Source organism: Polypterus senegalus, chromosome 7 (genome assembly GCF_016835505.1).
Source record: "Polypterus senegalus isolate Bchr_013 chromosome 7, ASM1683550v1, whole genome shotgun sequence".
NCBI lineage: Eukaryota > Metazoa > Chordata > Cladistia > Polypteriformes > Polypteridae > Polypterus > Polypterus senegalus.
This window is the reverse complement of record NC_053160.1, coordinates 164,627,144-164,651,385: the sequence shown is the minus strand read 5'-3', so window position 1 is coordinate 164,651,385 and position 24,242 is coordinate 164,627,144. Positions and strand designations below refer to the sequence as shown.

The window sequence follows — 24,242 nt, the reverse complement described above, 5'->3', positions numbered from 1 at the left end:
GAGTGCTACAGGTTCTCCTATGCCAGCAGAGGACTTCTGAAACTCTGTTACAGTGACCGTTTGGTTCTTGTCCACCTCCCTGACCAAGGTCCTTCTTACCTGGTTACTCGGTATGACTGGATGGCCAACTTTAAGAAGAATCCTGAAGGTTTCAGACTATTTCCATTTCACAATTGCGACTGTGCTGCTGGGAACCTCAAAGCTTTAGAAATAGTTTTAGCTCCTTTCCCTGATCTATGCCTCACCACAATTTGATTGTGGTGGTCTACAGTTAGCTCCTTGGACTTTATTGCTTTGGTTTTTGTCCTCGCATACAGGTGGACTCCAGTCAAGTTCTAGACATGTCTCAGAAAAGAATTAAAGCAAGCCCATATCACAATTTGGATTGCCACAAGGTTCTGAATACTTCCATGAATGAGAGAGTTTGGTTTTTAATTATTAATTAATCTGCAAGTTTTTTGCAAACATGCTTTCACTTTGTTATTATTGGTTATTGAATGAAAATTGATGGCAACAAATGTCATATTTATACAAATTAAATCATACATCAACATAATAAAGTGTGCAGAAAGTGAAGGGGTCTGAGCACTTTCTGAGTTCACTGTAAATGGGGAAAAACGCGTTTGGGTTAAGGCTTTTTAATTAAAGGCGGTGCAGTGAGGCGTAGTAAAAGCATTTAATGGCAGCACAAGCTGGGAGGCCACAGAATGAACATTTTTGATGACCAGCGCCTTAATCTTTGTGGCTCTGTAATAAATTGAAATCAAATTTTACATTCTATTGTTTATCAACTTGGAGACCCCTCTGAGCTGTTGTGCTAAGGTAGACTAGCACGGGAAAGAGTTGTCATAAGCAAGTATCGAGAGTCATAACCAGGAAAATCTAAAGATCCTATAGCAAAAAACATGAAGCAAAAATCAGAGCTGGAGGTAGCTGGCCTAAAGGTCGATGATGAGGAGAGCTGTTGCATGAAGATTTATTAATTTCAAACTTTGAGTCTTATTTGCTGTCTTGTACAAAGAAGGGATCTGCCACAATAATGCCACGTTCTTTTAGTTTTGCCTGGCATGCATGCAACAACCATGGCTCCAAAAATGGTACAAAAACAATTTTGTTACTTTAAGCATTTATTATATTCAAAAACTGAAAATGATTTGGATTCACAATGTATCAAAACCTGGAATAGGTGTGAAATAGCACGACAAACGTAGCAAAAAGCCCATAAAAACTAAGACATGAAATATCTTAATAACATGAATAAGCTACATGAGCCTTCAGGTCCATTTACTGCACACAGACAAGACTTTGTAAATGTCTGTAACAAGGTAAAGTCTAGTGGGGAACGTGCGGAAAGCTGGAAAGATGAGCACATCTGATAATTACTGTTGTTTGTCAAACAGGTCGTTTTTTTTTTTCCAGTCGAGTTTTGTTAAAAGAAAGTGTGTAGCATTAAATTCGTTTTTGTCGCCCAGCCGTCTAGGTAAACGTTTACACCTTAGCTGCTGGTTAAAAGAGCCTTGACGCATGTCCATCATCAAGCTGTAAAAAGGAAGTGCCGTTCATGTCCGCAGGGGCCGACAAGCCTCAGCTCGACTGCCGAAAGGTGACAGGTGCCTATTTCTGTGTCAGAAAATCGCAGCATTTCTCAGGTTGCAGTTAAGTCGGCCTTTCCATGGGTTAATGAGGGACTGGAGGGCAACATTTTTTTTCTCTCCCAGAAAAACTCAGTTTGTGTTTTATTTTAGAAAATCTATAAAAGTAATTTCCTATTTCATTCATGCATGCCTGCAATTTACTTCCCATTTCATGTAAAGAAACTACACTATTCACAAAATCCCAAAGTGCCAATAAAGCAGGGGAAGACTCTAATGAAGGGTTTGTTTTCCCCTAATGTTTCTTTTAGTGGGGGTTTCAGCTCACTTTTTGTTTGTATTTCAACGTTCATCCAGCATTCATCAGTCCATCCATTTTCTGAACCTACTCAACCCCATTCAGATCACCTTCTCCCATGAATGCACATGTCGACACTCCATAAATTCTAATTTGAAAGTCTTTGTGATGGCATCCGGAGTACCCACAGGAAACCTCACACACAACATGCAGCCTCCACACAGACCGCACTAACCTTCATGCAATCCATGGAGCTTTTAATTCACAGATTGTAATGGCAGTGCTTCCTCACTCATATGTGTTCTTTTGGATTTAAAACATTGAGCTATCCTCACAAATAATTTAACTTTCTTTTGTTTTACTCCACTGACTAAGGTGGCTATTCTTATATTTGTTTACAGTCCCATTGCTGTGCTGTCCCCAGAAGTCACAGTGGATGATGTCTTTTGATATATGTGAACCGACACCAATGGTGACTTCATTGCCCAAGTTTGTGGATACTGTTTTATTGCAGCAATTCTTTAGTTTTTTATGGCTCTTGACCTTTCGATCTGTTGTTTAATTTTGATATTTAAATCCTCCTTTCTATAAGATAAAAGATATCTTGATTTTGATGGTCTTATCTGCTGCTCAGGTGTGTTTTGACCTTCATGTTTGTTATTGTCTCTGATATGGGTAAGTAATTTTAAGTTCAGCAGCCAAGATGTCCTCTTGGAAGGAAGGAGCTGGAACAAAATCAAAAAGTAATATTCTGACTTCTTCCTCATCAGATTGTGTCCCTGCTTCTTTGTAAGTTCCTCCATATTCAGTTTAAGGACCCCTAAAATGCCAAGTTACTTGGGCTTTGTTGATCACATGACTTTATAAGTCCTCACACAGCATCTACACCCAGCCAGAGACTTAACTGAAGGTACAGCATAGAAGAAAAGGTGAACATGAAGCGTTGGCATCACATAACTTCATCGTTACTTGTGATCCTCTCACAAAACAGCTGCTCTTAGATACTGTAGATGACCGGGTTACACCCCAGGATTTATGGGAGAATCTTGATTTAAAATAAAGAAAATCTGTTATATCCTATTCTTCTGGGGTGTTCTTTCACTTTCTGTGACTGTCATCAAACTACTTGCCAGCTCTTTTTAACCATCTTTTATACCTGATGTGTGGGTTAAGTGATCAGAAGAAGAAGACCTGGACTTCCCTGTGGAACTCCCTGTGGAACTCCCTGTGGCTCTTTTGCAAGGTGTCTTGACCTTCCTGTGTGACAAAGAAAGCAGACAAAGGTCTGAGGCGACCTGGATCCTCAAATGCCATAAAAGTTGGTTCCATTAGGTTCCAAACACATCTTATCCATGGAGGCTAAGTAAATTGCAAAGCATAGGCTAGCAACAACGTCAAAAGGACTATTCTGAGACAGGGGCCTAAGGTTTTGTTTCCTAGGGGGTCGATGTGACAGCAATTTTCATTCCTTCTAATTTACACAATTAGATGATAATTTTGCTACAAATGAAAATTGTGTTCTTAACCTAATTTTAGTTTACTCAGATTTTGAAGTTTAGACTCATCAATATTTCTGTACTATTAAATACATTGTAGTTGCAATAAGAGTGATCCCTGTTTTCATTTTCTTCTGCCAATCAACAATAAGATTAAAAGAGCAAGGGAACAGAAGGTTACTTTCATCCCACTCGTACCTGTGTTCAGTGCTTGTGGTGGGCTGGTACACACTGGCATGTGTGCAGTATTTAGCATTTGCATTCCAGTAATGTTTTCAAGCATATCAGGATGCATCACACCTATTCACTTCCCACCTCCCAAGCTTGCTGATTGAAGTTTAGTATATCTCTGCACTCAAAACTCCTGGAGAGCCCCCACAGCTCTTTGATTGAATCACTCAATCTCAACAAGAGATTATTGGTGGTTATGTATCTCCACTTCAGGCACTGGTTCTCTGTCTGTCTTTGCGCGTGTGTGTGTGTGTGTCCATCATAAATCATTTCTTCCACTAAAACACATTGAACAGAATAGAAGAGAAGTAATGAAGGGCTGAGAAGTATATGCCCTGGTCCAGAAATTTCTGATGATGTTCTTGAACGGTGTGCTCTCCATTTGATGTCTGGGTGACAACATTAAATGGAATGGCATAAGACCCTGACTGATTCCTTGCCTCTGATGACCGCCTTTATTCGAGTCCTGATTGATGATGTTTGCTCAGTAAGAAATGACGTTTGGGTTATTTCAGTTCTGTGCCATAAACATAAGGAAAACGAAGAGCTGCTTTTTATCAACCAGACTTGGAAATACCAAGATATCTAATGGGTTTATCGGGTAAATTCTCCAAGATGGATCATGAAATGAAATGTGCTCTTTTGTTATCTGTTGGTTTGAAAGCTTACACATGAACAGCGGTTCCCAGTTTTATCATGAATGCCCTGTTCGGAATGCTTTTTTGGCTCCTAAACATCTTGAGGGTAAAGGTAGTGGAGTGGCTATGGCTTTGGATTTTAAAGTGGGCTCAATCTCAGCCTGCGACTCGCTGTGTGACACTGAGCAAGTCACTTAATCTTCCTCTAATCCAGTATGTGGAAGTAATTGTAACATATACTGATCTTGCATGTCGCCGTGGGGAAAGGCGTCTGCCAAAAATAATAATGATGTGGCAAATTAGGCACGCGTTTTATGTTCTGAAGCTTTTGTGTTGGGTTGCTATGGCTACATGTCTGCTTATCACAGTCATGCCAAAAGTAAAGATGAGGTAATCTTGATAAGATGCATATGGTTAATGTTAAAAGTCTATATGTTACGATATTTTTGACCAAGTTAGTATCTTATAGCTGTGCCAAACATCAGAAGGATCTCCTGAGAACAATGAACAACTGGTTTTGCATCAGTTTGGAGATTCTTATCTTTCACTTGTATCTTTTTACTTGTCTGTTTGCCTTCTCTAAATTTTGTTCCACTGCTTTTATTACAGATAAACAAAAAAAACGCAGTAAAAAGTTACAGGAGAGTGGAAGAGGCAAAAGATACTCCTATAAATTAGCACATGAGTACATTGTGGAGACGCTGGTTGTCGCTGATTCGGCAATGGTTAGCCATCATGGATCTGAAGCCACAAAGAAGTTTGTCCTTACCATCATGAATATGGTAAGATAGCAAGTATGCTTACTTAAAAAACTGGCCTTTATCTTCTTATTTTAACCACTGGTCTTTATCTTCTGAGAAATGTACAACTTTTCAGGGGTGGCTTGCTTTCTCCTCCGTGCACTGTCCCTCAGAGAATTTGTGTTCATTGTTATTTCACACTTGTTTCTCATGGCCACAGCAAATGCGTGCTGGTTGCCAATCACGTGATCACCTGCATCACAAAGCATGATATCATCACAGGTTCATTTTTTAAGGAATCAATGTCTTAATTTGTGATCTCCAAATTTTTGGATAAATTATACACTCAAATTACGCCAGGTTGCATTTTGAAAATTCTTTTGGTTTAAAGACTTATTGATAGAATAGGTTTCAAGTTTGCTCTTCATTTTTGACCTCTGAAATTTTTAACTTCATTTTAGCTTTTGATGTTTGGTCCTTTCTGTAAAACCGACCATTGTCCATCCTCAGTGTTATGTATTCTTTGTTTATTCAATGGTTCTGTTATATTTTAAATTATTTGCCTTTTTATATTATTGGTTATGTATGTTGTATTGATTTGTCATTTTTTATTTATGTAAAATAATGTTTTTCTTTGATTATTTTAGTCTTCTTTAATTATTTAATTTGTAAGCCTTGTGCTTTAATGTTCTTTGAAGACATTCCATGTGTTTTGTGGATGATACCCCATGAGGCGGGGCCACCCAAATGTCACTGCTGAAGGACCGCCCACAGACATTATACTCTGCAGCTGAGGCAGGTCCTTCAGAGGTTCATTGTTGTTTCAAAGAGTGCATTTCCAAACTAAGGATTGTTTTTTTTTTGTTTTATGGATTCTGACTGTTGGACTGTGATTTGGAACTTATTTGCTTTCAGAATCATTTCAGTTTCATTTTAGGCAAACCCTTTTCTGCATTCTGCTGCATTTTTTTTACCATTTTAGTTATTGTTTGTATTTATATAAATAATTTAATTATAAAAATTCTGCTTTTTTTTTGTTATTCCTAGACAGAGCTTGTTCGGTTGCTGATTCTAGAAGGACATTTTTGCATATTTTTGAATCATTTTGGAATATTAATGAAGTATTTTGAACTTTAAAAGCCAGCGCTCCTTTTAGGACTGTGAAAGCTGAAGTCAATCCGTGGATTCTGGATATATATATATCTATATATATATATATATATATATATATATATATATATATATATATATATATATATATTGTTGTGAGAGTTCACTTACCTGTCTGTGATTTAAGGCAGGAAAGCAAGAAGGCCTAAGCAGAGTAATCTTCATGATGGGTATGGGCAAGGCTTCTGGTCCATTGACCACATTTCTCTACAAACTGCTTTACTGAGGATACTGTGAAGTTTTACAACAATTTTGTCAAAGGTAGTACCCTCGAATAGGAATAAAGTACATAACACAGAACTGAGACAATAATTTACAAACATGCTTTTATGTTACAAACCAAAAATAATTACAATAGAATCAAGTGGTTGTTCTTCCCACCACTGTCCGATCAAATATAAAATAATAAGAATACAAAACTGGGGAGAAAATGTTGTCAAAGCTTGAGCTGGAGCTCAGTGATTTACCCTTTCCTTCATAGCTTAAATGCTTCTAAAGAGAGCAGCTGTAAGGTTTGCTGCTTCATGTCTTTCCCGTTTTACACCACCCATCAGGGAGAGCTAATGGATATGTACATTTGGCTAGCAGCATTTGCCGCTTCATTTAAAGATTTCAAAATATGTGCTAAATAACTTCTTATCCCATCCTTGTAATTGCAACCAGAAAAATGAACTACTTCTGCCCTGCTGTGATAATCGGAAGACATGCCGCTGTTTGTTCACAACATGCCAGCATCTTTAATGATCAAAGGCAAATGTGTTCTAATTGCCCTTTGTGGTCACCTTATCCTGACGTGACCTCGTCTTTACCATCGTAGGGGAGCCTCGTAGATTCTTACTGCGTCCACCTGGCTTCAGAATGTCCCGTTCCCTTTGAGATGGGAGGTGCTGTACGTGTTGTAGGCATTTCAGAAAGGCTGTGACTGTGCACGTGCAGAGCAGATGTACTGTAACTTGGATTTAGCAGAGGGTTTTCTTTAAGAGCCATGTGTGTCACAGCAGATGCAGGGTGTTTACAGGGTGTAAGAAGGAATTATAGGATGTTGGGCACTTCATCACATTTCAGTCTTAGCTGTGTACGTCTTGTTTTAAATGTATTCAGGAGCACTTACAATTTTTATGTACATTTAGTCTCATTTTTAAATTATTGTTTACATTGTAATACTGTGCTGCAGCATGATAGCAGTTTATTTTATATTGCTGCTTCACCCTGTTGTGATTGCTGGGTCCTGCAAAATCACTAAAAGGTTTAATCTCAAACACAAGAGGCCTATAAACATTTAATGCTGCATTCGTCATATGGTGCAGCTGGGAAGGCATGATTGTGTCATTTACACTACACATGTGGGAAATTAAACATGGATGCCTCCATTAAAGGTGGTGTTCTAGCAACCACCCTAACTAATAGTTTTTTAGTCAAGATCAAAGAACAAACTGAACAGAAAGAAGGGTGCAAAATGTATGTTGTCATGTCTAGAAAAGATTTTTATGCTTTTGGCACAATAAATGTACTATTTGCATTTAGAAACTGTCTGATATCAAGGAGCATTCAAAGGTCTACTCCTCACAAACAAATTCATGCCACTGTCCACGTAGACTGCAATAATAAAATATTACATGTGATTATCTTTAGCTCAGTTCTTTGCAGGCCTTAATGGAACTGCGCAAAACAACCGTTAAGCACAATGTGCAACAGTAGCATATATCAAGCTAACATTGTACAGTGTGCTACTGGTCTTGCTGGTAATGTTAACATTTACCTTATCAATATTCAGTATTATGAATTGTGGTGATTAATTTATATTCTTATAATAAACTAATTAAAATGTAGCGATACTCACTGTTTGCTGTGTATACACCCATTTCGGATTGGTGTCATAATTTAAAGTTAAACAACTTTGGACTTGAGAGACCAGTCCTGAGTTTAGGAGTAGTTATTCTGAATTTGGGGCATGTTTTCCTTGCGTTTTCCAAGTTGAAGGTTGGAAATTGCAAGTTCTGGGTTTTTGTCGAATACAACATAAGTATGTCTGGGCCTGAAACTCGAGAACAGGTTTACGGACTGCACAAACACAAAAACAATGTGAAGTTTCCACTTTTAAAAAGGTAGAAGGGAAACTGTATAAAGCCCCTGGTGCAAATAACAAACAAAGGTTTCTTACTTTTTAAAGAGTTTATTAACAAAAATGACTCAAAAATGGAAACAAAATTGGAGCAAGAATCAAAAGATTTTCCTGCAAAAGGCAAACCTAAAAAGAAAAACAAACCAAGTCCAAAATCCAAGAATTAAAATGCAGTAATGGCAGCAAACGTTTTAAAATCAAAACATCAAAAATAATGAAAGTGCACTAAGAAAAGGAGAGAAGGACCAGAAACTAAGGATAAACCGAATACCTGCAACAAACTCCAGGGAAATCAATTGCAAATAAAAGCTAAAAGGAGAAGACAAATTAAAGTAGTAGAACCAGCAGATTTCTAAATTTTTACAGGAACATATGACATATGAATTATTAGCCCCAAAGTTGAACAGTGCTTTATTCCCAAAGGATTTTTGCACTGTCACAGGAATGATGAAGAACGTCCGGGGTAGTACCCCAAGCAAACTCAGAGTGTATATACTAACGGAGCCACAAGATGGCACCTCAGTAAAATAAAAATAGCAAAGTTAAATAATAAACTTTTTAACAAGCATCCTTGGCAAGTATGCTTTATATCAACAATTTCCATGTTAAAAACATACTTCAGTGAGTATTTCTTTAGTAAAATGTATTCTTCACAAGAAAAATGTAATTTCTAAGAAACTCATGACAGATAGCACTTATAAAATAAAAGGTCCAAAATGGGCCAAACACCTCAAGCAAAACTAGCTAGAGCCTCGGCACAGGACAGTGGTAAATAGAAGGAATATATAGGGCACTTGAGGTTACATGTGAATGTCCATATTGCACAGAGGTGAGGAAAGTAGTACAAAAATATGAATAAAGAACCAATAAAGGAGCAAAGGAAAAATTCACAAAAAACATTATAAACCAAAGATATAATGGTAACACACCCCGGGTCCTTGCTCCTAATAAATACAGTGTCAGGTTGTGGTCTAATCTGTGGGATTTGCATATTCCCCTCAGGTCTTTGTGAGCTTTCTTAAGGGTTCTCTGGTTTTCTTCCCACTTTATAGGCAACTCTAAACTGACCCCAGTGAAGATGTTTGTGTGTGTGCCCTACTATGGCCTACCAACTACTTCTTGGCGTTGGCGTTGTTTCCTTCCTTATGCTCAGTGCTCCTTTTGAAACACTGAATTGGATTAAGCAGGTTTGAAAAAGTATGTATACAATATTGTGGTTATGGATGGTAACCTACACTGGTTGCAGGGCAAGACCAACCCAGAACATGATATAACATGAAATGAAGATCTCATTGAACCCATGGATATTAAAAAAGGAAAGAGGAAACAAAGCCGAGGAACACAAACGAAAGGAAAACTAGACAGTTGTTGTGATACTGTCACGTGTACATTTTGAAAAGTATGTTAGTTCATTTTGCCCAGAGCTAAGATATTGAGGAATGGACTGGGAAATGAAAAATTAATAAACGGATCAAGCAAGAAAGGAACATGCAGAGGTCAAAAACACTGGGAGAATCCATTAATTAAAACCAGAAACATTAAACAAAACCTAAGTCTAAAATGTGTTGCCAAAAATAGTTCTAATATTAACTCAAATTCTTAGCCTTCACTACTGTAATAAGCAGTCATTTTATTATTTGAAATCCACAGCTTGGACTTGGGAGAATGGGTGCTGTCACCTTTTATAGGCAAGGCCCAATGATATCAAATGTTGTTGTTGTTGTTGTTATAGTTATATTGCAATGTGTACAGAGTACTGTGAAATTCTTACTTGTATGCCCAACCAATATCTAACATGTTGCCAGTCTCTTTGCCATGATAAACAAGAATGTATTAACATACTTAATTTTATTTAATACAAAACACAAATCAAACTACCAGATGTACTTGTTATCCCAAGAAGTTGGTCAGATAACACTTGAAGGACATATATGAATGACTGAAGAAGGTGGTGTGACAGAAACAGAATACAAAACGTATAAGTGAGGACAGACCCCTTTCACAATGACCATATCTGTTCTTTAAACTAGTTTGCATGGTGTCTGTCATCTTCTACAGGCAGCATCACCTCTTCGAGCGTCTTCTCTTGTACCTTTAATGAATCTGATTTGATCTGTTGATTCCACTGAAGGGAGCATTTACTTGATACTATTTGCTAAACTCTGTCATCATTATTCAGTAACAAAATTGGTCTATAAGAGGCATATTCAAGTTACATGACTACTGTGTCACATGGCGAGCAACAGGCATAACAACAGTAAACAACCTGGCTTTGGCCAAGCAGAGATCATCACAAAATTGCCACCAGCCTACCAAAACAACAGAGTGACAATAAAAATAATGAACAGTGAGAAAAATATGTGTAATTAATCCAAAAATGAGCTGCACAGAATCTTTGAACCTAAACACCCAGATTCACCATAAGGGCCGGTTTATACTTCACGCTCAGAACATGTACGCGCCCGCATCATGGCTGCCACGCGTTCCCAGCGTTCATTTCATGCGTCCTCTGAGCAGGTCCTCAGAAATTAACGCAACGCTTGTGCCAGTTGCAGTACCCGCAAAAAGTCAGGGGGCGTAGTGTGCTAAAAGTTGGAATATGACGTCAGAGTCTCTTACTATCTACATGTGACAGAATGCTTCTATGCAGATCCTATGGGGATCGATGTGCGTGCTTCACTGTTTGATGAATGGTTCGATGTGGTGAAGCAAAATGCCGACATACTGATGCATTCATGGTGCTTTTATATTCAAGTGTTGTATATTCCCGATCGTAAAGACACGATACATTTTTAAAGTCTCACGTACCATCTTTTGTGCCATCTTTTTTTTTCTGCAACTTCACAACAGCAACATAATGTATAGCGCTGCATTTGAGCCACTGATTAAAAAATAAAGGACATGGTGAAATCGTGATTAAAGTGGAAATTTCGGCTTTAATCTCGAAATGTCCACTTTAACCTCGTAGTTTACTTTATCATTAAAGCAGACCATCGTAAACGTTATCACCGTTTTTAATCGCTACAAGCTTCTTGGACCTGACAGCAGCGGCAAGCAGCAATAGATCACCACACAGAACAAATTAAATGTATGATATTCCAACTCTCTGCACATTTAGAATCTTTAGATTTATACTTGATATCACTTTCATGATGAAATGCATTAAAGTGTGTGTGTTATATTTTACATATAATTTTGTTTAAATAATGAATACTGTACTGTTAATAATTACACACATGGGGGTGACACGGTGGCGGAGCGATAGCACTGCTGTCTCGCAGGGAGTTATGTTGCTGGTATTTCCTGCTTGTATTCCACACTGTGCTCCGGTTTCCTTCCAAAGATATGCAGATTTGGGGATTTGGTGCCGCTGAAATGACGCCAGTGCATGCGAGTGCTTGTATTCACCTTCCGATGAGCGGAGACCTCGTCCAGGGATTGTTTCTCACTCGTGCCCAATGCTTGCTGGAATGGACACATACATCCCTGGATTTATGGATTTAACCAATAAACATCCTTTTCAGTGATATTGCGGTAAGGTGTCATCAGAATTTAATAGGTGTTCTAGCCAATTCACAACACAGAGAAGCTGAACCTGTTCTCACCGTGATAATATCTTGCACTGCCACCTGGTGGATTCCTCCAGATTTACATAAAATACACGCGCAAGTATAAACACCACAACGCTTGCGTAGCAGGAGCGTCCGCTGCAGCATGCGTCAAGTCACGTGAAGTATAACTCCGGCCTAAGAGGTGGCTGAATACGTCAATTTGAGAAAAGAAAATGGCGATCCAGAGCCAGGAAATATACCCTGAAAAAAGGAACGCCACAGAGGCAGCTAAGGGGAGCCATCTGCAAAAATGAAGAGTTAGATATGATGATACATAAAAAAGAGGCTGAAGATGGCCATTTGAGAAGATAAGTAGTTACAGAAATGATGACTTGTTCTTTCAGTTTTAGGGCTGCTTGAGATTTAAATTTAAAAATATGATTAGCATCTTTATTGTTATTGCCTTAACTAATACTTAAAACGCTGACCAATATTTCTCTTTTTTTTCAGGTTTTTAATTTGTTCCAGCATAAAAGCCTTGGAGTGGGAATGACCATTCGCTTATCTAAACTTGTTTTACTTCATGAGACACCGGTAAGAAAATACTACTTAAAGAAAAAAGAGGTCATGTAAGATAGTGAGTAGTTCTTGTATGTTAAAGTTCAGGTTTTCTATTTGTTATTCACCATGCATTGTTTGTAGAGATGGCCAAAGATTATTTGGCAAAATTTTTGATACAGTGGGTTTGAATGCGGACCCTAATTATTTTTGCCTAAATGTTGTTAAATAAAGCATTTTCAGAAGATCCTCTTATGCACAGTAGTGAAGTGCACTCGAACAAGAATGAGCTTTTGAACTGCAGCCCTGATTCCATCTTTATTCATTGGTCAGGAGTTCTGCCAAGTAAAAGTTCTTTCCTTGTCTATCATATTACTTCATATTATATCAGCTTTGCAGCTGGGCCAATTAGAGATTAAAAGTTCAAAATGAGCGAGTGAACACATTGTTAGGTAAATGGAATATCTTGTGTTTGTGCATATCCAAAGTTTTACAAGCTGAAACTCCATTCACCAGTGCTGTTTCACTGTAACTTGGAAATGTCAGCGTAGCCATGAGGAAGCAGGACTTCTGAACAAGGAATGAGGCGTAAGCAGGTCTTCAGTTCAAAAGCTTTGTCTCGTTTAAGAGTGTTTCACTCATGAACTAGACAATTTTTGTAACGGTTTATTTAACAATATCTTAGCAGAAATACATTTGTTTGGGACCTTGTGAGTTTAGGATTGGATACATGATGTGGATGATGAGAGACAAGTTATTAGAATTTCTAAGCAGGTGTTTTGGTTACTTGCTGTTGTTCAATTTGGGTCCCCTTTATGTGGAGATTTGTTATCTCTGTTCTCCATGAGGACATTTTCTCAACCATTACTACACAATTATGTGGTGAGTAAAAGATATAAAAGTATTATTTTTTTTGGTGGAGTAATTCTTTAAGCTCTCATTTATGCAATATATCTGGCATGGGCATATTAATATGCAACCATAAATTCATACAAATAATTAGTGTTGCTCATTCTGCTGGCAGTGTGATTTGTATAGACAAAGTCTATAGAAATCTCATTACTACGAAATACATTCAGCAGATACTTTCATTACAACGAAGTTCCCAAAAGAAAGCAGTAAGTTCTGTGGTCACAGCTCAGTTGTGCACAACAATCCCCGAACGCAAACATTGTAATTTTTTTTCTTTCCTTGAACTTTCCTCGAACTGTTTTTTTGCTGTATTTGTTTTCTGTGGTTTTCAGTGATAGCTTTTGCTTATTGCTCATCAACATTTGAAAAACATCCATTGAAATTTAACTCATTGTCACCCTCCTATAGAAATGGCAGATGCTCATTCAAGAAACATTCTTAGTAGTGTGTCATTCATTCAACAAAAAGCAAAGTCACTGTTGTGAGGTCTCTAAACTCTTTTGGGACCTCCCCCAACAGGACAACACGCCAAAGAGCGTCCAGAAGTGTGATCACTGCGTCTGTGGAAGAATGTTTATCCGTTGCTGGAGCAACAGCAGGCTCACAGCGCTGCAGCAGCTCACCGCCGATGCAACTCCGAAGAGATCTCGATGGGTGTTGCAAGGAACATTATAAATGCAGGGAACAGTATTACTTGGCCACTAAACTGGCTTATAGCATGACCGCAATGTTTTTGGGTTTTCTTCTGCAGCGCTGTGAGCCTGCAGTTGCACTGCCCCGGTAACAGACAAACAATCTTCCACAGATGCGGTAATCGCACTTCAGAAACCTCAGACTATGAAGAAGAAGAAAAGGAAGATTCTGCTTCTGATTGATAACTGTGCTGCCCAGAGCATGCTTCCACATTTATAGATAATGTTTGAGTTGAATTCCTCCCACCCAATTGCATGGCAGTGCTTTAGCCATTGGATTTGGGCATCATTCGCACCCTGAAAGTGTATTATCGCAAGGAAATGCTGAGAAAAATTCTCATCAGCATAACTTGTAGACATGAGGAGTTGAAAACTAATGTGAAAGAAGCTATTGAAATGATTACAAACGCCTGGACGCAAGTTAAATCAAGCACTATAGTGACAAATATAAAATCTCTTTACAACAACATTTATTTATATAGCACATTTATATACAAAAAATGTAGCTCAAAGTGCTTTACAAAATGAAGAATAGAAAAATAAAAGACAGTAAAAAATAAAATAAGTCAACATTAATTTACATAGAATAAGTAAAATCTTCATTACAATGAACTTATTCTAGGTTCCTGGAACTTCATTGTAACAGAATTTGACCTGTATACAGTGCCATTTTCAAGACTTGACTACAGCACAAGTACTTTTTGGTCTTGCTCAGCTCTTTAGTCTTCACTCTAGTTGCCCTCACTGGGTGGCTTCTCAGAGCTGTGTGTGGAAAAGGAAAAAAAGTTAACATGAGTGGTTCCACGTACCTCAGCAGAGTCAGGCAGGTGATCCCTATTCGCACATGCAAGACTATATAAACTCACCTAAAGGATTATTAGGACCACCATACTAATACGGTGTTTGACCTCCTCTCGCCTTCAGAACTGCCTTAATTCTACGTGGCATTGATTCAACAAGGTGCTGAAAGCATTCTTTAGAAATGTTGGCCCATATTGATAGGATAGCATCTTGCAGTTGATGGAGATTTGTGGGATGCACATCCAGGGCACGAAGCTCCCGTTCCACCACATCCCAAAGATGCTCTGTTGGGTTGAGATCTGGTGACTGTGGGGGCCATTTTAGTACAGTGAACTCATTGTCATGTTCAAGAAACCAATTTGAAATGATTTGAGCTTTGTGACATGGTGCATTATCCTGCTGGAAGTAGCCATCAGAGGATGGGTACATGGTGGTCATGAAGGGATGGACATGGTCAGAAACAATGCTCAGGTGGCCCGTGGCATTTAAACGATGCCCAATTGGCACTAAGTGGCCTAAAGTGTGCCAAGAAAACATCCCCCACACCATTACACCACCACCACCACCAGCCTGCACAGTGGAAACAAGGCATGATGGATCCATGTTCTCATTCTGTTTACGCCAAATTCTGACTCTACCATTTGAAATCGAGACTCATCAGACCAGGCAACATTTTTCCAGTCTTCAACTGTCCAATTTTGGTGACCTCATGCAAATTGTAGCCTCTTTTTCCTATTTGTATTGGAGATGAGTGGTACCCGGTGGGGTCTTCTGCTGTTGTAGCCCATCCGCCTCAAGGTTGTGCGTGTTGTGGCTTCACAAATACTTTGCTGCATACCTCGGTTGTAACGAGTGGTTATTTCAGTCAAAGTTGCTCTTCTATCAGCTTGAATCAGTCGGCCCATTCTACTCTGACCTCTAGCATCAACAAGGCATTTTCGCCCACAGGACTGACGCATACTAGATGTTTTTCCCTTTTAACACCATTCTTTGTAAACCCTAGAAATGGTTGTGCGTGAAAATCCCAGTAACTGAGCAGATTGTGAAATACTCAGACCGGCCCGTCTGGCACCAACAACCATGCCAAGCTCAGAATTGCTTAAATCACCTTTCTTTCCCATTCTGACATTCAGTTTGGAGTTCAGGAGATTGTCTTGTCCAGGACCACACCCCTAAATGCATTGAAGCAACTGCCATGTGATTGGTTGATTAGATAATTGCATTAATGAGAAATTTTACAGGTGTTCCTAATAATCCTTTAGGTGAGTATATATCTACTATATAATAAAACACTAAGGTCTGTGTGTCCAGTCCCTCTGAGCAATCTGATTGGCCAGTTTGGCTTTGGTATGACTTGTTAGCTTTGGACACACAAGTCAAGACAAACTGTGAGTGTGAGACCCACAAGAAGTAAAAGGCGTATGAGGCATTCTGAGAGAAGCACCTTCAAAGACTGAAAGTATAAAACCAGACAAGAGGTAAAAAGGCTTCTTGAAAATACAGTCATATGAAAAAGTTTGGAAAACCCTCTCAGCCTGCATGATAATTGACTCTACTTTTAACAAAAAAGATAACAGTGGTATGTCTTTCATTTCCTAGGAACATCTGAGTACTGGGGTGTTTTCCAAACAAAGATTTTTAGTGAAGCCGTATTTAGTTGTATGAAATTAAATCAAATGTGTAATTTTGCTGATTTGAATGCATGTCAATGCTCAATACCGATTACTTGCAACACCAAATTGGTTGGATTAGCTCGTTAAGCCTTGAACTTCATAGACAGGTGTGTCCAATCATGAGAAAAGGTATTTAAGGTGGTCAATTGCAAGTTGTGCTTCCCTTTGACTTTCCTCTGAAGAGTGACAACATGGGATCCTCAAAACAACTCTCAAAAGTATCATGGTTTAGGGGAAGGCTACAAAAAGCTATCTCAGAGGTTTAAACTGTCAGTTTCAACTATAAGGAAGGTAATCAGGAAATAGAAGGCCACAGGCACAGTTGCTGTTAAACCCAGATCTCGCATGCACAGGATTGTGAGAATGGTTACAGACAACCCACAGATCATCTCCAAAGACCTGCAAGAACATCTTGCTGCAGATGGTGTATCTGTACATCGTTCTACAATTCAGCGCATTCCAAGAAAAACACCTGCTACCTACTGTCAAATTTGGTGGAGGTTCCAACATGTTGTGGGGCTGTGTGGCTAGTTCAGGGACTGGGGACCTTGTTAAAGTCGAGGGTCAGATGAATTCAACTCAATATCAACAAATTCTTCAGGATAATGTTCAGGCATCAGTCACAAAGTTGAAGTTACGCAGGGGTTGGGTATTCCAACAAGACAATGACCCAAAACACAGTTTGAAATCTATAAAGGCATTCATGCAGAGGGAGAAGTACAATGTTCTGGAATGGCCGTCACAGTCCCCTGACTTGAATACTTGAAGTTTTGATGTACTGTGTTGGGGTGCCCAAATTTATGTACCTGTCTACTTTTGTTATGAGGCATAGTGGATATTTTCTGTTAATCCAATAAACTTAATGTCACTTCTGAAATACTACTGTTTCCATAAGGCATGTCATATATTCAAAGGAAGTTGCTACTTTGAAAGCTCAGCCAATGATAAACAGAAATCCAAAAAATTAAGAGGGGTTCTCAAAATTTTTCATATGACTGTAATGACAGAGTCTGAGTAGCAAGCTTTATTGGTATGCGCTTGAGAGAAGGAGCGCCGGTGAAGAGATGTTCACAAATGCAAATACAGAGGAAAGGTGGTAAAGGTACTTGTAAGGCAAGAGATAGCAAATATTTTTTTAATTACTCTATTACTGAGGCTAATATATATATATCTTATATATAAAAGTCTATGCATGGAAGTGTGTGTGTCTGTCCGGCCTGGAAGTGAGAGGTGAAGTTGGGGTAAGGGCTCTACCTCCGAGGGTACACAAGCGAGGCCAACACGTGAGCAAAACGGTATCCCTTTTACTTTTCCTCCTGCTGCTAATACAAAAGCGAGGCGACCACGCCAGCAAAAGGAAACCTGCAAAGAAAGACGCTTAGCCACTAATGCATGCAGGAAACACAAAACCTCCTAGGAGTGAGATGCCCAAAATAATTCCTTTCAATTACCTGACATCTGTACACTTCCAATTTTTGTTCTGACGATTTCAATAGTTTCTAGGATTCCGCTTTTTAACAGCACAGGCTTACTCAGCTAGTGTGTGTGTGTGTGTGTGTATATATACAGTATATATATATATATATATATATATATATATATATATATATACATACAGTGTTACCTCGGTATACATCTGCTTTGGAATAAGTCCAACTTGGTATATGTCCTGTTTGGACATGAAAAATTTTGCTTGGAATATGATTCACGTGCTAGAACACCGCATGCTACTATTGTTTACCTCTTTTGAGACAAAGCCACGACTGCCCACGAGTGTCAGTACGCCAGTTTCTAGCATTCAGTGAATACCCTGCGCTAAAACTCTCTGTAAATTTTCACATGATTTTGTGTTTTTTCGTGTAAATTTGAATTGATTGTTGAACAGTATGAAGGTGGCATGCGTATCCGGGACAAGGCTGCTGCATACTGTATGCCGAGAGAAATGGTGTCTATGATTGTGAAAAACAAAGATGTTATTAAAAAGTAAAGTGAGGCAAAATTTTCATTTATTTCATCTAATTGCTTTTGTATTTATGTATTTTAGTGTTAAGCAGTGTTTAAATTATTTTGTACAACCCAATCAATGTATAATATGCTAATAACAGTAGGATTTTTTTTTTTTTCTGGGAATGGATTAATCATTTTCCCTTTATTTCTTATGGGAAAAATTTGTTTGGTATACGTCCTGCTTGGTATAAGTCAAAGGATCTTAAGGTAACGGATTAAGGATGTATACCGAGGTACCACTGTATATATATGTAGATATACTGTATATATAGATAGATATATATTTATATATACTTATATAAATATAAGCAAGTGAATGACTGTGATACAGGTTGGATATTCATAGCTAGAAATCCACAAAAGGAGAAAATAAATAAAGTAGCTTAAAATAGTCTTTTATTCCTGAGCTTTCAACACCTGCCAGGTATCATCATCAGAGCTTTATTTTTAAGACTTACTGTATATGTGGAAAGGGATTGGCTGGTTTTCCGCATCATTGGAGAATGTAATGATTGTAAAAAGAGACCTAAAATCTTAAGAGGCTTCTCTGCTTCATAGGCAGACATGTACATCGGGCATCATGGAGAGAAGATGCTAGAGAGCTTTTGTCAATGGCAGCAGAATGAATTTGGCAAGAAAAGTAATCGTGGTGGCTCCTCCGCAACATGGAGAGAGGATCTGCCCTCTGTGGATACTGCCATACTTATTACGAGGTAAGAAAGCCAGCTTTAACTCTCCACTTTTTAAAACTACATTGCTTTATTTTGTTTTAGTTTAAGCACTTGGCCTCAATGTTGCATTCCTAGAAAGTGTAAACAGCAGACTCGGCCTGTAATACTTGATATTTTGGCTTGTATTCTGTGCAAATGTGTAAATGGATAACTATTACAATTGTAAAAATATGTCAATTGCCATTTTCCTGTTTTGCTATAATATTGCAGTGTTGCTTACATCTAACAGGTGTTGAGTTTTGACCCATCAAGCACGCCAGTATGTGTTGTATAGGATGGCAAAACAGCAGGCAAAGTATAATTTCTAAAGCCATAACAATCCCTAAATTATATTTTTCTAAATAATTATAGGTTTTATTGTTTGTTTTGAATATTTACAAAAACTTGGACACTTGGCATTGCGATGGCAGTGACAGCACAGAAGTTTTAAAGAGTCCTTCTTTCGAAATGCTGCCTGTTGATGGAGCTGGCTGGAGCTTACCTGACTCCATGCAGGTCTGCGTCTAGCGCTGCTGAAAGACAAGCAGCATAGCATGGTCTTCCACTTGTATTTGGTCGCTCTTGTTGGGCTTAGTCAGATAGTCCCACTTTTGACAATGGGAATACAGCTGTTCCTATAATTTCCCTTACTTGTATCACTTGAAGCACTACAAGAGCCACCATATCATTTTTACTTTGTAGAGATGCAAGAGTGGAGACATGCATAATATTCTAGATGTGGAAAACACTTGAACATCGCTTTCTTAAACATTAATTCATCTTTTCTTTTTGCATATCGTAAGATGGTGTTCATCTTGTTAGTTGCTCATTCTTACTGCCTAAAACAATATGCTGTCTAAAATAGATCAGGGAGGTAAAACCCGAGAATCACTCCTGATAACCTACACTTTCAAGTGTTTCTCACCAACCTTGTACTCCTGCTTTACATTCTTGCATCTGTTATGTAGGACTTGACGCTTTGCATTCCTTTTTTTTGTTCTATTAAGATCCCCAGAGTGCTCACTTAAGGTAACAATAGAATGTGTCCACTCTCTTGGCTGAACCGCTTTATCTTAAATATTATATACAGAATATGTTAGGATTTGGAGAACAAGAGCTCCCCCCAGCTTCAGATATAACCTTGTAGAGGTCATTGAAAAGTTGATTTTGCTTAACTTTTGCTGTTCACGTATTTAATTTAAGTTATGAGGTGGTAATACTGCCTCATAGTTTCCAGTACCTGGATTTCAAATCCCAGCTTGGTCACTTTCTGTATTGAGTTTGCATGCTCTTCCATTGTTTTGTCTGAGTTTTCCTTAGATACTGTGATTTCATTCTAATCCCTCAAGTTTAATTGACTACATTAATTTGACGCCATGTGAAGGGGCTCTGTAGGGGACTTGTGTTCCATCTAAAGGCTTTTCATGCCTTGCATGAAGTACTGTGTTAGACTGTAGCTGCTGACAATAAAATAATGTTTATCATCCCAGCTACATATACCATAGTGTATGTGTGTGTGTGTGTATGTAAATATATATAGACCAGGGCAGCAGTCAGTGCTGCTGCTTCATATTTTCAGGATCCTAGGTTTAAATCCCACACCTGGTTGCACATCATCTCCATTTTTTCCTCCCATATTTCAAAGCTGTGTGAGTGGTGTGTATTAAGTTCATTTAGAGAGTGTGAGTGTCGAGTGCAAATAGACTTTGCAATGGACTGGCGTCTCCTTCCAGGGATGGTTCCTGCCTTGTGCCGAATGTTGCTGGGATTGGTTCTGGCACCCTACATCCCTAAATTAGATCATTCAGGTGTGAGAATGTCATAGTTTGTTAAAACAAATCGCATCCTGAGCACTGAAGGTTACACACCTGACTACCTCACTCCAGAAACAATTATTGATATTTAACTTCTGTTTGATCTATCAAGTACTACAACTGTAGTCTTTTAATAAAAATAGATAATAATTAGGAGTGGATATGTAGATAATTATGAACAGATAGTACTTAATCGTTAGATTTCATTGTTAGAAACACTGGATTTGAATACACAAAGGAAGGTCTGAAACTTAAAAGTACCCCTTATGGGAGGGACCTGAGAGTCATAGTGGACTCGTCACCATCTACATCAAAAGAGCATACAAAAGCCATTGAGAAGGCTAATAACAGGTTAGATTGTATGGCATGAAGAGTGAAGTACAGTACATGTCAATGGAGGTTATGATTAAGTTATAAAATGCACTAAATACAGAATATAATAAAAATAATAAATAAGTAAATGATAATAAATAATAAAAAATCATTTAAATTAACCGCAATTATGTATACATTCAAATCTTTACGTTGATGAGAACAAATAATATAAATTTTAGTCTTCAAAGCTTAGGAATAATTAACTGCAGTAGCAGTCAACAGCCGTAATGCGCATTGTGGCTCATCCCATTAACTACAGTTCTACTCCACACACAATCATAACTTTATACAGCCAGACTTGAATTGTAGGCTGATTTCTCTGACAGCATGAAGAATCTACACCACAACAAAGACATGAACAAAGTAATAAAAAAATCATCAAATCACAATTATGGCTGAGCTGAACCTTACTTTTTGTGATGCAGGCTAAAGGAAAATGTGCCATGCTGCTACATTAACACAGACCCCATTTGTGAAGGGTCTGCTACAGACAGCAAATTCCAATAAACTTTCACTGTAGTCAGTATCCCACAATTCAATTTCTACTGTAATACACCAAGTATATGAGAACAAAGAGGAGTAGCACCACTGTTTATGGAATTGAGCACTGAAAAGTTATAACATCTTACATTATATAGTAAATGTGGTTAAATGTAATTTTAAAATCATAAATAATTAAATTAAAGAAAGTAATGCGGTACAGCAGAATACTTGATGGCAAGAGTTTAAAAATCGAGGGAGCGACAAAGCCTTAAGATTCTTCACGGTTCTTTATTTGTCATATACACAGTTATACAAGTACAACATGTAGTGAAGTTTGACTTGATCGGCCTAGGGACTGTACACTAAAGTTAATTAGATTAAATTAAATTAGATTAAAAAATACAAAAATATAACTAAAACAAATTTTAAAAAGAGATTTAAAAAGGGTAGAACTAAGGTGAAGAAATATATAGAAAGTATATACAGTGGTCCCTCGCTATATCGCGCTTCGACTTTCGCGGCTTCATTCCATCGTGGATTTTATATGTAAGTATATCTAAATAAATATCACAGATTTTTCGCTGGTTCATGGATTTCTGCGGACAATGGGTCTTTTAATTTATTGTACATGTTTCCTCAGTTTGTTTGCCCAGTTGATTTCATACAAGGGACGCTATTGGCGGATGGCTGAGAAGCTACCCAATCAGAGCATGTATTATGTATTAAATAAAACTCCTCAATGATATACGATATGCTTCCCGCGCGGTGCTACGCATACTTAAAAGCCCAAATAGCACCTGCTGATTTTTGATTGTTTGCTTTTCTCTGTCTCTCTCACTCTCTCTGACATTCTCTGCTCCTGACGGAGGAGGTGTGAGCAGAGGGGCTGTTCGCACACTGGACTAGAGGATACGGACGCTCCTCTAAAAAATGCTGAAAGACTACCTTCACATTGCTCCGTTACTTGCGGCTGCTTTGTTGGGCGGTGCTTCGCATACTTAAAAGCCCGAACAGCCCTATTGATTTTTGATTGTTTGCTTTTCTCTCTCTGTCTCTCTCTCTGACATTCTCTGCTCCTGACACGCACTTCTTTGAAGAGGAAGATATGTTTGCATTCTTTTAATTGTGAGACGGAACTGTCATCTCTGTCTTGTCATGGATTACAGTTTAAACTTTTGAAAAAGAGACAAATGTTTGTTTGCAGTGTTTTAAAGTCCCTGTCTCTACAACCTCCTGTGTTTCTGTGCAAATTGGTGACCCAAGTGTGACAATATAAAAACAACAATATAAACGTATGGTTTACATTGCGGGGCATCACTGTATCTAAAGAAGCATGACAATTATAAACAAGATGTAAACAGTGTATAAAAGTAATAGAATAGAATATCTATGTGCTGTAAAGTGCAGTGTGCTAGTTTGCTGGTAAATGTAAAAGTGTGTGACAGATAGGAGGCGCTCTCGCTCCCTTGAACCCCTGTCCACGACTCCAGACACCAGGTAAAAGTCCACAAATTGACTTTATTAAATCACCACAGAGCACAAAGCACCCTCTCCTCCACTATATTCATAAATCACAATAATACAAGCAATAAACCAATCCTCCACTCCCAGACGCGTTGCCACCCTTCCACCCAGCTCAGCTCGCCACCTGGGAGCTCCCGTAGTCCTTTTATATAGCCTGACCCGGAAGTGTTCCCAATCCCCAGTCCATGTGACTCTCAATCACTTCCGGGTCAGGTACAAGTCCTTTTCTTCACCCCGGAAGCACGTCATTCCTCTTGTCCATGTGTGCTTCCTTGGCGTAGGGAAAATACCCATTATTCCTCCCTGCAGCATCCCCTAGTGGCCCCCATGGCATCCAGCAGGGCTGCATATACAAACTACAATGTCCATGATGCCCTGCTGGTCTTCTGGGGACCTCCATACTGCAAGGAGGGCTACATCTGGCGGCTTGGGGGTATTGGCTGGGATAAACAGCTGGCCATCCATCACAAGTGTTAACGCTAAAGGCTGGACTGCAGGTACAAATTATTGCAAACCCCAGTCTTAATACAGTATGTTGAACGTTTAACTATGTACTAAAAACGTTTTATACCTGTAGAAAACAACAAATGTCACTTCCCTACCTTAAGCGCAGCAGCTTATAGGTTTATACTGATTACGTTTTCTGTAATTTAAAAGTATGAAGCAATAGGAAATGGGGTTACAACCTTTGCCATGCCTGTTGGTAGCCTATAAGGCTCAACTGTCAGCAGACAGAACGAACCAGAAGTAGGCTGTAGAATCAATAACATAAAAAATTAGTCCTGAAAGAATTTTTAAAACATTACAATCGAAACTTTATTGATATTTTGATACTTTTGACAATACAAGATGTGA

General features: G+C 38.5%; 1 protein-coding gene across 2 annotated transcripts in view; it reads left to right on the top strand.

The window, feature by feature from the left end:
- LOC120532961 (A disintegrin and metalloproteinase with thrombospondin motifs 19-like) overlaps positions 1–24,242 on the top strand; it is a 245,910-nt gene that overhangs the window by 28,000 nt on the left and 193,668 nt on the right. For both annotated transcript variants that reach the window (XM_039759483.1, XM_039759484.1), the window contains exons 4-6: positions 4,865–5,037; positions 12,349–12,432; positions 19,040–19,194. In XM_039759483.1, the coding sequence (XP_039615417.1) occupies positions 4,865–5,037; positions 12,349–12,432; positions 19,040–19,194 (412 nt within the window). The remainder of the gene's footprint in view (positions 1–4,864; positions 5,038–12,348; positions 12,433–19,039; positions 19,195–24,242) is intronic.